This window comes from Myiozetetes cayanensis, unplaced genomic scaffold, assembly GCF_022539395.1.
Source record: "Myiozetetes cayanensis isolate MyiCay16 unplaced genomic scaffold, myiCay2020 scf35, whole genome shotgun sequence".
Lineage (NCBI taxonomy): Eukaryota > Metazoa > Chordata > Aves > Passeriformes > Tyrannidae > Myiozetetes > Myiozetetes cayanensis.
Genome location: NW_026087577.1, coordinates 322,876 through 337,019, shown reverse-complemented (window position 1 = coordinate 337,019; position 14,144 = coordinate 322,876). Strand labels below are relative to the sequence as shown.

General features: G+C 63.8%; 1 protein-coding gene across 1 annotated transcript; it reads left to right on the top strand.

Annotated features, from left to right (window-relative positions):
* Positions 1-1,312: 1,312 nt before the first annotated feature.
* Positions 1,313-8,861, top strand: NES (nestin). Its single transcript, XM_050327828.1, is given in 5 exon segments — positions 1,313-2,176; positions 3,115-3,239; positions 3,748-3,821; positions 4,417-6,995; positions 6,997-8,861. Coding segments are annotated over 5 exon segments (4,947 nt in total). The 5' UTR covers positions 1,313-1,363; the 3' UTR covers positions 8,353-8,861.
* Positions 8,862-14,144: the final 5,283 nt, after the last annotated feature.

Here is a 14,144-nt window from a genome sequence, read left to right as displayed (position 1 = left end):
CTCTGGGCGTCCTTTGCCAGCAGAGGGGACTGTTGCTTGTCTCTCCAGAAACTCTCGTTTGGAACCTCTCCCGTGGGACAGCTCGGGAGGGGACATTCTTGTCCTCCTTGCCATGGTGAGGACAGAGCACGCACCCTCCTGTGGGAAAAAAAACACCGTCTCTCGGGAGAGGGAGGACCGGGAGAAAGCTGGCAACAAGTCTCTCCCCAAGTGATGTTTTCCTGCCTCTTTTGTTCACAGAAACCTCCCGAGTTGGAATTTTTAAATCTCCTCCTCTTTGCTAGCTCGCCCCCCTTCCCCCAGATAAATCAGCTGGGAAAAATTAAAAAAAAAAAATAAAAAAAATCAAAACTCCTAATCCCCAAACGCTCCCCGTGAAGCGATTCTTATCCCGACCGTGACGGCTTGACCGTGCGGGTGGAAGCTGTGAAGGAAATCAAACGCTGAGCCGGCGCTTGCCAAGTTTCGGAGGCTGCCGGCGGAGCAGCTCCCGTCGGGCTCCCGGCTGCGCTCGGCATATCCCACCGCCAACATCTGGAGAGAAGGAGGGATGCAGCTGGACGCAGCTGGATGCAGCTCCACCGCTGGGTGGGGGTGGGGGGTCGGAGGAAGACAGGGGTGGCTGGGATGGCACTCCGTGTCCCCCCACTGTCCCCTAAGGTGGTTCTCCCTCTCTCCTCTCGGATGGATCCCCGGGCACCGTGGTTTGTGCTGAGCCCAAAAGAGCCCCGCGTCCCGAGTGGCACCGGTGTTCTCGGTGCAGCCATCACCTCCCCAGGACTGGGAGACCCTCGGTGGGCTCCTCCTGGGCTCCCCTGCACCCGGGTCTCAGAGCACGGGGCCGGCCGGACACTGCGGAGGGAGGGACGCTGCAGCCAAGCCCTCCGGGATGGGCATCTGCCAACTGCCCTTGGCCATCTCCCAAGCTCCACGCCGAGCCCCACGGCAGCCCTCCAACTCCCTGGTATCGCACTCGGGCTTTGGGGAGGGCATTCCCAGTCAAGCCACGCCGGGGGAGGATCCAAACCCTCAGGTCACCCTCCCAAAGTGTAAAGGAACACCTTGCCCCTCCCCAGGGCTGCGACATCACGGTGCTGGAGCAGAGCTCAGCGTCGAGCCCACGTGGGCTGCAGCCAGCCCGGCTGTGCAAGAGTTAAACCCGGCTGCTCGCCCGGGTCTCGGGGGCCTCCCACTCGTCCTCGCAGAGTATGAATAGCTGTGCTCCCCTCTGCTCTCAGCCACTCACTTCCCTCCCTGCCCTCCCTCTCCTCTAGAGCCTCGGCATCCTCCCCGGCATCCTCCTCCCCGGCGTCTTCCTCTGGCAGTGCCGGCCCCAGAGCCCCGGCACCCTCCGGCAGCGCCGATGCTGAGCACGGAAAGTTTCGCCGGGGCGAGAGCCCTGGGAGAGGAATCGCTGCAGATGTGGGACCTCAACAAGCGGCTGGAGGCGTATCTGGCGCGCGTGAAGTTCCTGGAGGAGGAGAACGAGGTGCTGCGAGCTGAAATCCAGAGCGCCAAGGGTAGCCCTGCCGGGGACTCGTGGCGGGGGAAGTACGAGGAGGAGCTGCGAGCCCTGCGGGATGCGCTGGATCGCGCCTTCAGAGAGAAGTGTACGGCAGAGCTGGCCAGGGACAACCTCTACGAGGAGGTCCAGCAGGTGAAAAGCAGGTGCCAGAAGGAGCAGGCAGCCCGAGAGGAGGCCAAGAAGCAGCTGTCCTTGAGCAGGAAGGAGCTGGAGGAGGAGAGGAGAGCACAGATCTGGCTGAAGGAGAGAGCCGTGCAGCTGCAGAAGGAGGTGGAAGCCTTGCTTGAGGTGCACGAGGAGGAGAAAGCGGGGCTGGACCAGGAGATCACCAGCTACTCCCAGAGCCTGGAGAGCTTCCGCTGTGCCCCGGTGGCATTCCAGCCCGTGGAGGTGGAGGACTATTCCAAGAGGCTCTCGGAGATCTGGAAAGGGGCAGTGGAGACCTACAAGGCGGAGGTGTCGCAGCTGGAGGGCTCCCTGTGCCAGGCCAAGGAGAACCTGTGGAAAGCAGTGGAGGACAACCATCAGAGCCAGTTGCAGCTGCAGCACCTGGAGAAGGACCTGGCGGGGCTCAAAGCGCGGAAGGAGATGCTGGAGGAGAGCCTGGCCCAGCAGTGGCAGGAGCAGCGTGGGGAGGCAGAGAAGTTCCAGGTGAGTGAGGGTGGTGGGGAGGCACTGGGACCCTGGGGAAGGGGAGAATGGGGGGCTGTGGGTGCCTGGGAGGAGGCTCAGGGCACACACACCCCCTCCAGCAAAGGGATGGGGGAGACAGATGGGAGAAGGCAAGATGAGGGAGCAAACCCCAGGGCAGGGATGGGCTGTGGCCCTGGAGGAGCTGCAGAGGGAGATGAAGCTGGGGAGGGTGGGAGACTGAGCAGAGCAGCTTGGGGACATCCCTGTCCCCATCACAACAGGGAGCTGGGCCACCCCCACTGTAGGGAAGCAGCACCCAGAGACGTCCCCAACAGCTGCCCGAGGCTGCTGCTCCACGTCCTGCTGGGCTCCAGGGCCAGGGTCCCTGGGGAGAGGCAGCCCCTTCCCGTGGCCCCCTGACAGGGGGTGCAGGCAGCGGGGTGCAGGCAACGGGGGGGTGGGGATTGTGGGCAGGATAAACTCCGACCGACTTTGCTGCAGCTGCAACTCAACAGCTGCAAAAGTGATTCAGCAGAGGGAGGTGGAGGCAGGGGGGGCTGGAAATGTGGGAATGGCGTGAACGCTGCCCGGGGAAGGGTCTCTCTTTGTTCCAGGTCCCGGGATCAGCCATTGGTGTCTCAGGGCAGAGGGTGCTGCGGCTTTGGTTGCTCACTCAAAAGTTGGTTCTTTCCCACGCTGGCGCCCCACAGTACCAAATCCCCCCCCGCCCCGGCCTTTGCTCCCCCTCCAGCAGCCGTTTCCCCATCGCCTCTCAGCCCTGCCCCTCTCCTCGCCCCATCCTCAGCACCCCCCCCGGGCTAAAATCCAGCGCCCAGGACTCCTCTCCCCGCAGCATCCCGAGGGGATGATCCACCTGCCTGGTCCCGGGTCGGCAGGGACCAGCAGGGCTCAGGTGAACCTGAGGCTCCCTGACCCGCCCTGTGCTGCCCCCACAGCTGGCAATGGAGGCCCTGGAGCAGGAGCAGCAGAGCCTGCGGGTGCAGATCGCGCGGGTGCTGGAGGACAGGCAGCAGCTCATGCACCTCAAGATGTCCCTCAGCCTGGAAGTGGCGACCTACAGGTGAGGCTCCCGCCGGGAATGGGCCCCGGGGGGAGCTTCCCCAACACGCAGGGAGCCGGGCCCGAACCTCGGCGGGCACAGGAGGGTCTCGGGGCACAAGGGAGGTCTCGGTAGGGGTAGCCCTGTGCCCCTTCTGCGGCCCTTCCAGATGGCCCCACACAAAGGCCGCCTGCCAGGGACGGGGGGGACAATTAGCATGAGAATAGGGGCTGTCCCAGCCCAGGCGAGGGGCCTCCCCGGCAGAGCATGATGTCACCCTGCGAGTACACTAATCCCGGCCACGGGGGGATGGGAGGGGAGACAGGAGCGAGGGGGCTCCTCCGGTCCCCCCCCGTCCCCTCACCGAGCCGTGACAGGGCAGCACAACCATCTGTAGCCCCTCCGTGCCTCAGTTTACCTACTCCCTCACCTGTCTTAGCCCAGCAGGGTGAGCTGGGGGTGCACAGGGAGCACCCACCCACCGTGCAGCGCCCACCCTGCAGCACCCACCGCTCTCCTCTCCCCGCAGGACGCTGCTGGAAGCAGAGAGCACCCGTCTGCAGATGCCAGCCGGGGAATTCAGGCTGGCCAACGGCGTGCGAGGTAAGGGACCCCCAGAGCCAGCCCCTGCACCGCCACTGTGTCTCCCTGGGGCGGGGCTCGGGGGGGCTGAGGCTGGATATAGGCACATTTTCCTGCGTTTTCCTGGCAGCGGTTTCCTGGCTGAGATAGGAAGGTGTGAACAGCGGCCCTGGGGGGGCTCCTGGCACGGGGCTCTCAGCCCCAGATAAGGCTTATCTGCTTCTTTGCCTCTTTTTTTTTTAATGCCTGCCCTGCACGGGCAGGGCAGGAGCAGATCCGCCCAGCGGGACAGCGGGCTGCGGTAACAAGTTGAGCATTTCCTTTTTCCTCCAAAATAAAATGACGAGGAAAGCCTCCCACCTGCACACTTTCCCCAGCAGCAGGACCCGACTGTGAGCTGCAGCCGGGACAGAGCATTGTCCCGGCCTGATGCCAAATCCCCAGGGAACATCAGCATCCGCTGCACTCAAGAGGGAGGAATTTCCCACTTTCCACGAAGGGGTTGTTTAAAAATAGGAGAGGGGGCAGCGAGAGGCTGCCAGGCGGCAGGGGGAGGGCTGAGGGAGCCGCGGAGCAGCTTCTCGAGCCGCTCACCGCTCCAACTCCCTCTTCGCAGATCTCAAACTGGAGGTGAGCAACAGCAGCAGCAGCAAACTGGTACCAGCGAGCCCCGAGCCCAGGTGGCTGCTGCCCCGGGACCACTGCACCAGCCCCTCTGTCTTCCCCAGGGCAGAGGGGAGGGCCCAGCCGGTGAAACCTCAGAGCGACACCCTGACACCCAAATTGCAGAGCGCCAGTGCCAGGGAGCTCCAGAAAATCAGCTCGGTCCTCCATGGCGCAGCTGCTGGCAGGGTTGGGGGTCCGGGTGCCCCCGGGTGCCCCACAGCGAGCCCCTCCCAGCCCGGCAAAGCCGCCCCTCCTCTGTCCCCAGAGCCCCCCAGCCCCTCCCCACCGGAGCCGAGGAGCCCGGGGGCAGAGGGTCCTGCCTGGCCGGGGGGAGCCGGGGGGATGACGAGCCAAGGGACGGAGCATCCCCTGCCTGGAGCCACCACGGAGACCCCCGAGGACGGCGTGAAGTCCCCGGGGACGGGCCCCACCCGCAGCCTGCAGTACCCGGCCCAGCTGGTCAGCGAGGCCCTGGAGGACGCGCTCAAGGAGATGGAAGAGGAGGCTCAGCCCCAAGAAGAGCCCGCCCTCAGCGCCACGTGGGCCCCGCAGGATGCCCGTGCCCCCAGCCCCGTTGTCCCCGCAGAGGTTTGTGATGGGGCTGTGGTAGAGGGGGCAGGGGAAGGGCAAGACCCCACCGAGGGCCCTGAGGACGGCGATGGCCCCGAAGTGGAGGAGAAAGCTGGGGAAGCCAAGCTCCAGGGGCTGGGGGTGGAGAGCAGCACCCCGGGGGACAGAGCCACGTCCCCACTGGGCACGGCCGATTCTCTGAGTGACACAGTGAGCCGGGAAGAGCAGGGAGCGTGGGAGGAGGAGGAGGAGGAGGAGGAGGTGCCTGCTGTGCTGAGCCCAAGGGATCCAGGAGCAGAGGTCCAGGAAGAGGATGTGAGTGGTCCTGGACAGACAGTGACCAGCTGGGAAGAACCAGAGCGAGAGGAGGATGGGGAAGACACCCCAAGCACAGAGCCATCACAACCCTCAGAAGATGAGGAAGAGAGGGGACCCCACAGTCCCTGCGAGGAGGATGGAGATTTCCACAGAGAAGGAGGGGATGAGCCAGAGGAGGAGTCCCCAGACAGGGAAGTGGAAGCTGTTCAGGCTGTCCTCGTGGAAAGCCACTTGGTTTCACCCACAAAGAGTCACCTGGAAGAGGACTTTGTTGATGTAGAGCAGGAAAAGTCTGAGCATCAGAAAATGACTGTGAGTGAGACAGAGGTTGCAGAGCAGGAAAGGGAACAGGAGCTGTGCCCAGAGCAGGAACCCTCAAGTGTCCACGAGGCCATCCCAGCAGAGGAGGCTTCATCAGGAGCTGAAGAAGATGCTGTGGGAGGGGAGGACACAGGCAGAGTGAAAGATGGTGAGGGAGAAAAGGGAGAAGCCAGCAGGGAGATGATGGGAGGAGAGGACCCTGGGGCAGAAGAGGACCCTGGGGCAGGAGAGGACCCTGGGGCAGGAGAAGACCCTGAGGCAGGAGAGGATCCTGGGGCAGGAGAGGACCCCAAGAAAGAAGAGGATCCCGAGGCAGGAGAGGCTGCAGGAGGTGACACCCTGGAGTGGGAGAGCAGAGCCCCAGAGCAGCCCGAGGACCTGCAGGAAGCCAGAGCAGCTTCTGTGGAAGACGGGGGGGAACAGGAGGAGCTGGAGCTGGAAGAGGAGTCCTGGGGTAAGGAGGATGATGGCAATGGCCAAGAGCCCTGTCCAGAGGACTGGGAGGTGACAGCAGAGGACACGGAGGGGGCTTTGGGCACAGAAGAGCCAGCCTGGGCGGATGACACCCCGTCCAGCACAGGAAGGCTGGAAAGTGAGGAGAGAGATGGCACACCACCAGCAGAGCTGGAGGAAACCCAGGAAGACGATGAAGAAGATGCCAAGAGCCAGGGGATGAGCCAGCAGCAGCCACTGCCAGAGGCTGAGCCAGCACCGGAGCTGGCAGGGGAGGAGCAGGAGGGCACCACAGGGCAGCCTGACCCAGCCACCCCACGTGCCCCGGGGCAAGGGGACAGCCAGGAGCCAGCTGAGGCTCTGGAGGAGCCGTGGGAGGTGCAGGGTGAGGATACTGAAGAGGAGCTCAGCTCAGAGCTGGGGCAGCCAGAGAGCAGCAGCTCCGGCCTCCTGGCACGACAGGAGGTGTCGGGGGAGGGCACAGAGAGCGGCGAGTGGGTGGAGGAGGATTTCGGGAGGTCGGGAGACTCGGAACCCGCCCCAGGCACCGGCAGGAGGGTGGAGCTGGAGGACACTCTGCCAGACAGCACACCCTTGCACCTCTACGAGGGGGAGATGCTGGCTGGGGGTGCACCCAGCCAAACCCCACCTGAGATCGAGGAGACCACGGAGCCAGACCCTGTGACTGGAACCGCTCCAGAGGGGGAAGGGTGGCTGGAAGGGAGGGACAAGCCACTGACTCCCACCATGCCAGAGAGCCCTGAAGAAGAGGCAGAGGCAGAGGTGGCCCCTGTGGCAGAAGGTGCTGAGGAGGAGGAAGGATATTTCATGGTCTCCGCTCCCAGCCAAGAGGTGTCCAGCTCGGAGGAAGCTCGAGATCTCCGAGGACTTTGAAGAAATTAAAGTGGAAGCAACTGAAGGCAGCCAAGGTGACCTGGGAGCTCCCAGAGAAGCATCTCCAGTGCCAGAAGGCAAAGAGCAACCTGAGATTTCTGCTGGGGAAGTAGAAGACATGGAGGTGCCCACAGAAGAAGACGTGGAGGTGCCCACAGAAGAAGACGTGGAGGTGCCCACAGGAGAACCTGAGATGCCACAGGATGAGGAGGAGGATGACACTGCTGAGCTGGAGGAAGGCCCAGCTATGCCTGAAGCAGATCCCAGCTGCCCCGAGGCCATGGGACCATCAATAGGAGGCACTGACCAGCCAGCCCAGGGTGCCACGGGCACCGGAGCACAGGAGGGACCCGAGCACTCTGAGGGTTTGGCTGCTGAATTGGATGAGGAGCTCCAGGGCACAGTCGAGCTGGAGAGCGATGTCAGTGGAGCCACAGCACTCCCAGCCTGCAGCCTGGGGCTGGTGGGGCAGGAGGAGGAGCAGGAGGTGGATGAGGATGAGCCTGGCATGGCTCACCATGACACAGCCGAGGCCACCCCTCCGGCAGAGCTCCAGGCCCAGGCAATGCCTGAGCAGGCGGAGCAGCCGTCGGATGAGCAACCACCCGTGGGGGAAGAAGTAGCAGAGGGTGACAATCTTCCCTCAGCAGGGGAGGAGCAGGCCCCTGAGGCCGACCCACCCCGGCCGGGCTCTGCACTGGAGCAGGGAGGTTTTCCAGAGGTGATTACGGACACCCCTGACACGCCTGTCCTCCCTGCAAAGGCGCCAGTGGACGTCATGAAGGACTCCGATATTTTGGAAATAGTGGAGCAGGCCCTGGAGTTCAATCAGGAGCTGGTGATGGGGGCGAGGGCGGCCGAGGGAGGGCAGCAGGGTCCTGGCAGGACCGAACTCCCCCGGGATGCTGGGGAGGACTCCTCGCCCGCCTCATCCAGTGAGGAGGAGCCGACGGTGCAGGAGGTGCCGGGAGAGGCGGCGCCGGGCACGGAGGGTCGGGTTCAGGCTGCGAACGGGCTGCACCGGGAGGCCAGTCTGGAGGACCTGGCCGAGTTCACCGAGGAGGTGCTGAACGGCATCGCCAGCATGGCCCCGGCGCGGGAGTTCCCCTCGGGGACCGCAGACCCTTCCGTGGTGACACCAGCTGAGTCCCTCGCTCCCCGAGACGCCGGCACGGCCAAGCTGGGCGATGGCACCCCCTGGGGCAAACACGGCGGAGCAGACACCGTGCCCCCTGCCCTCGGGGAGGATGTCCTGTGCCTCACAGCTGACCAGCCACCAGCGTGTCGCCTAAGAGCCGAGCAGGAGCCCTGGTCCTCGGGGGACGAGTGACAGTGCCCTCCCCACTGCAGCCCCTTCCCTGCCATGGCCCAGCACCCTCCCATTTCCCCCACCCACCCTCCTAATGCTTCCCCGCCTCCTTACGGTTTTTAACGTGTTTGTGTGGATTTTTTGCACCCCTTTTCAGAGTGAAGAACCACCAAGCTCTCTTTTACCCCACAGCCTCCCCTTCCCCTCCCCCCTTCCCCCACCAAAAAAATTCGCATGCTTGCTTTGGGACCCCCCAGCTCATTTTGAGCCTCCTCTGGGTGGGTTGCCATGGCTGTATTTAATTTAAACTCTGTGTTTCCCCCTTCCCTGCAATCTCCTCTCCTTCTGCCCCCCACCCCCCCCAGCATCTGCCCCAGGAAGGCCAGCTGGAGGCTGGGGACCCCCCCATGCTGCACCCCAGGACTCAGTGCCTCGGGGTGACGTCACCCCGGAGTCCCCAGCCCCGACCTGCGGGCAAGGGGGCTGAGCCAAGCTGGATGTTTCCGCTGCCCTGACGTTAATTTAATAAAGCCTCATCCTCCCAACTCAGAGCTCCAGCTCTCCTCACTCCGGGGGGATGGGAGGGGAGGGGGCAGCAGCGCTGGGGTGGGGGAGAGCACAGTTTGGGGTGGGGGCTGCACTTCCAGGTTGTTCGCTGCTAGGAAATGGCACTCGGGGCCATCCATCAGCGTGACTGGGGACAGATTCCCCGGGATGATGCTCCCCTATCCCTGGGGCAGTGTGTGTCCTGTCAGTCAGCACGGGCTGGGAACAGGGATGATGCTCCCCCACCTCCAAGACAATGCACATCCCCGGGGCACCGCGGCCTCACCTTTAGGGTGATGCAACCCCCTGGGGCAGGCGATGCCCCCCCAACACGTGGAGTGATGCTCCCCCACTCCTGTGGAGATGCAGATCCCCTCGGGTGATGCAGCCCCATCCCCAGGGTGACGTTTCCCCACCCCTAGAGAGGGGCAGCCCCCCGAGGTGATGCTCCCCCGGCCCCGGGGCCCCGCAGATGCCACTCAGGGCTCGCTGCTGGCCGGGCATTTTCCCAACCTCGGCCTGGGCTGCCGGCAGGAATGGGGCGGGACGCCAGCCCACCCCGTGCCCGTGCCAGTGCCCGGAGCCAGGAGCCGACAGCACCAGCCGCTGTTCCTGCCCGGGCTGGGCACGATGCCCGCGGGACAGCCCGTGGCTCCCGGGAGCTGCGGGAACCCCGGAATCGCGGTGGGGACCCCGACAGACGAATCTTGGCCCCCTCATCCAATGGGTGCTGGGCTTCGTGGGGGGAGGGTGCTGTGAGAGGAGCCGGGGCCTCAATCACCCCGTTGTGCAGCCGGGCGTGGGGACGGCGCGGGAAGAGCCGCACAAATGAGGCTCCGGTTGAAGAATGGGCTCCTTTATGCCGGGCAAAGGGCTGAGTCACCCCGGGCGAGGGGACGAGGGGACCCGGGTGGCCACGGCATCCCTGGGGACCGCCGGCCTCGCACCCACGGGTGTGTTCAGCGCCGCTCCCGCCTGGCTGGCCCCGCCGCTTGCCCACGCACCGGATTTAGCCCGTCCCGTCCTCGTGCCAGCGCCCAGGGATGCTCAGAGCCAGGGCACCGATAAGGAGCCAGCACTTATCTGCCTTCCTCCGTGCAAAGCCCCCGGCCCCCTCCCCTGCCCAGAGGCGACAGTTTCCTTTTAAGGTTAAACTCCAACGGCTCCAAACACCGAAATAAAAAATATCCCCCTCCCAGGAGTTTAATCAGGCGCCGAGTCTGCGTTCAATCAGCCCCCGGCCCAGCACACCCTGCAGGCGTCTGGGCAGCATCAGCCCGGCAGCAGCTCCAGCAGCCTCCCCGCTCCCACCCCGAGCCTCCCAGGGCCCCCCTAGGGGTCCCCAAAGCCGGGGGTCCCTGGGCCAGGAGGAGGGTGGAGGATGCTGCGGAGGAGATGGAGATGGAGATGGAGATGGAGATGGCGCGGGCGAGGCTTCGCCAGGCGGGGGGTGACATTCCTCCCGAAATTAATCCACATTCCAGCCGGTGCTGACAGAGTGATGAGGGGGGACAGATGGTGGGGGGAGGGGGAGCCCCTTCCTCCCCGCGAGAAGAAGAAGGAGGAGGAGGAGGAGAATGGGGTGAAGTGCCGAGGTCTGGGAGTCACCCTGGGGGTGGGGGTGGCTGCTGGAGCCTTTGGAGCCTCCCGGGGCTGCAGCCTGGAGAGCAAAACCCCAGCGAGGTTCATCCACACCTGGCAAGTGCCCGAGGGAGTGAGCAGGGACAGGACAAGGGTGTCCCTGGTGGGACCGACTGTGACCTTGATGGGACCAGGTGTGTCCTCGACAGGACTGTGTGTCCCTGATGGGACTGTGTCCCCAATGGAATCAAGTGTGTCCCCAATAGGATCAACCCCCAAAGGGACCGAGTGTGTCCCAGACAGGACCAAATGGGACTGACCATGTCCTCAATGGGATCGAGTGTCCCCCCAGTGGGGCCAGGAGCGCCCCTAAGCACTGAGTGTGACCCCGGTGGGATCAAGTGTGACCCTGTTTGGACCAAACATGACCCCAGGGTGTGTCCAGGTTCCCCCACGGGGGCTGCAGCTTGGACACCCACCAAGCACACCCACACCTTCCCTGGAAGACCAAAGTGCCACATGAGCAGCACCCACCGTCCCATCCCCCGAGGGCACAGGGTGTGATTTTGGGGGCTGGAAAGAGAAATGGAAGTGCCAACCCCACCTTGAGCCCTGCTCCACGCCCAGGTACAACCACCATGGCTGGTGCAGGGGGTCTTGAGGGCTGCAGCTGTGGGGGAGCTGCCAGGGACTGGCCAGGCTGGAGCTTTAAGAGCCTCTGGAGCCCTTCATACCCTTCTGCAGCCCCCACAGCCTCCTGCAGCCCCCACAGACACCCCCCCAGCTCCTGCAGCCCCCCACAGCCTCCTGCAGCCCCCACAGCCTCCTGCAGCCCCCACAACCCCCTGCAGCCCCCACAGCCTCCGCCCATCTCCTGCAGCCCCCCGCAGCCTGGCCCCCCGCCAGCCAGGGAAGGGTTTTGTTTCCTCCCGGGCCGGGTGAGGGGGATTTCAATGGAGCCCGCACAAAAACTCCCTGTGGGGTGAGCCCGCGCCGGACAGGGAGGGGGGGACGAGACGGGATGACCTCAGCGATGACTTCATTCCGCTCTCAGCTCCCAAAATTCATGGGAACCTTATAAGGAAAGGACTAAAAATACAGCCAGAGGGGCGCGGGCAGCCCCCGCTCCCCCCTCCCCAAAATAAGCCCTAGAAGATGCTAAATGTGGGCCAGCAGGAGCCGCGCCGGGGCTACCGGTGGCCCGGGGCTGTTCCCGAGGGGGATGCACTGCGGAGACAATCGATGGGGTCCCCAAAACCCCCACGGTTTTGGGGGGGCTTTGGGGAGCCCCCCATGCCAGAGCAGAGCAGGGATGTGGGCGGCGGGCATCCCCCCAGGGAGGCATCGTCACCCCCCCTCAGCATCGTCCCGTCCCGTGACACCCCCAGGGCCGTGCCGGGGGCATGGGGGGGTGGCTCTGCCACCCTCTCGCCCGCCCTTCACCCGGGTCAGAGCCCCGGGAATAGCTCCCGCGGGCTATAATCAGCTCTGCCCCGCTTTGGGGGGCTCGCCCAGCTGCCGGGTCGCGACCCCAACCCCCCCCTCCCAGCAGCGCCCGTGCCCCAGCACTGCGACAGCTGCTGCCAACCCCGGGGCGGCGCGGATTCCTGAGGCCGAGCCCGGGGGCAATCCCGCCGGGAATGTGTGCCTGGGGCCGTCCGTCAGCACGCGGGGAGGATTTTGGGGTCCCTGGGGCGGTGCTCCCCCCCACCCGCGGGGAAATGAATCCCCCTGGGGCGATGCTCCCCCAGTCCCTGGGACAATGATCCCCAATCCCTGGGGCGATGTTCCCAACCCCCAGGCTCGGAAGGGGATGAACCAACGACAGGGCACCCCCTCCCTAATTTTGGGACACACATCCACACCCCAGCAGGGACGGGGGGGGTGACCCAGCCCTGGCAGCAGCTCCGTCCTGGTGGCACAGCCAGACTCTGGTGCCAGATCCGACCCCTGTGGCCAAACCTGCTGAGCCCCGGGATTGCAGCCCCGGTGCCCACGGGAGGTTTCGGGGCGCCGTGCCAGGCCGGGGGCACACGGGGGAGGGGGACAGGATGTGACCGTGGCCGGTCCTGAGTCACCGCCAGCCACCGGATCCGGCCCGGGAAGGGACAGGAAGGTCCCTCGGCTCCAGCATTCCTTGTCCCAAACAGCTTCCACAGGGTCCCAGTCTGGGGACTCTGTGCCCAGTTTGAGGACCCCATTCCCAATTTGGGAACTGTGTGTCCAGTTTGGGGACCCCATTCCCAGTTTGGGGACCCCATTCCCAGTTTGGGAACTGTGTGCCCAGTTTGGGGATCCTGTTCCCAGTTTGTGGACCCCATTCCCAGTTTCAAAACCACGTGTCCATCTTGGGGACCCCATTCCCAGTTTGGGGACCCCATTCCCAGTTTCAAAACCACGTGCCCAGTTTGGGGACCCCATTCCCAGTTTGGGTACCTCATTCCCAGTTTGGGGACCCCATTCCCAGTTTGGGAACTGTGTGTCCAGTTTGTGGACCCCATTCCCAGTTTGGAAACCGTGTGTCCATCTTGGGGACCCCATTCCCAGTTTGGAAACCGTGTGTCCAGTTTGGGGACCCCAATCCCACTTTGAGGACCCCATTACCAATTTGGGAACCGTGTGTCCAGTTTGGGGACCCCAATCCAAGTTTGGAAACTGTGTGTCCAGTTTGGGGACCCCAATCCCATTTTGGGGGCCCCATTCCCAGTTTGGAAACTGTGTGCCCAGTTTGGGGACCCCATTCTCAGTTTGGGGACCTCATTCCCAGTTTGGGGACCCCATTCCCAGTTTCAAAACCACGTGTCCATCTTGGGGACCCCATTCCCACTTTGGAAACCGTGTGTCCAGTTTGGGGACCCCAATCCCAGTTTGAGGACCCCATTCCCAATTTGGGAACTGTGTGTCCAGTTTGGGGACCCCAATCCAAGTTTGGAAATTGTGTGTCCAGTTTGGGGACCCCATTCCCAGTTTGGGAACTATGTGCCCAGTTTGGGGATCCTGTTCCTAGTTTGGGGACCCCATTCCTAGTTTGGGGACCTCATTCCCAGTTTGGCAATTGTGTACCCAGTTTGGGGATCCCACTCTATCTTTGGGTAGCCTTTTCCCAGTTTGGGGACTGTGTGGCCAGTTTGGGTACCTCTCTCCCAGTCTGGGGACTCCATTCCCAGTTTGGGAACCATGTGCCCAGTTTGAGGGCTCTGTTTCCAGACTGCGAACTGTGTGCCCAGTTTGGGGACCCCATTCTCAGTTTGGGGACTCCATTCCCACTCTGGGGACCTCATTGCTGATTTGGGGACCAGGTGACATTTGGGGACTCTATGTCCAGTTTACAGACCACTTCCAATTTGGGGGTTCCATTCCCAGTTTGGGACCCACGTGCCCACTTTGAGGACCCCACGTGCAGTTTGGGGGCCCCTATCCCAGCTTGGGGATTCCATTCCCAGTTTGGATGCCCTCTTCCCAGTCCGGGGACTCCATTCCTCATCTGGGAACTGTGTGCTCAGTTTAGGGACCCCATTCCCACTTTGGGAACCACGTGCCCCATTTAGGAACTCCATTCCCATTTTGGGACCCCATTCCTACTTTGGGAACCACGTGCTCAGTTTAGGAACCCCATTCCCGATTTAGGAACCCCATTCCCGATTTAGGAACCCCATGCCCAGTTTGGGGACCCTCTGCCAGACCCT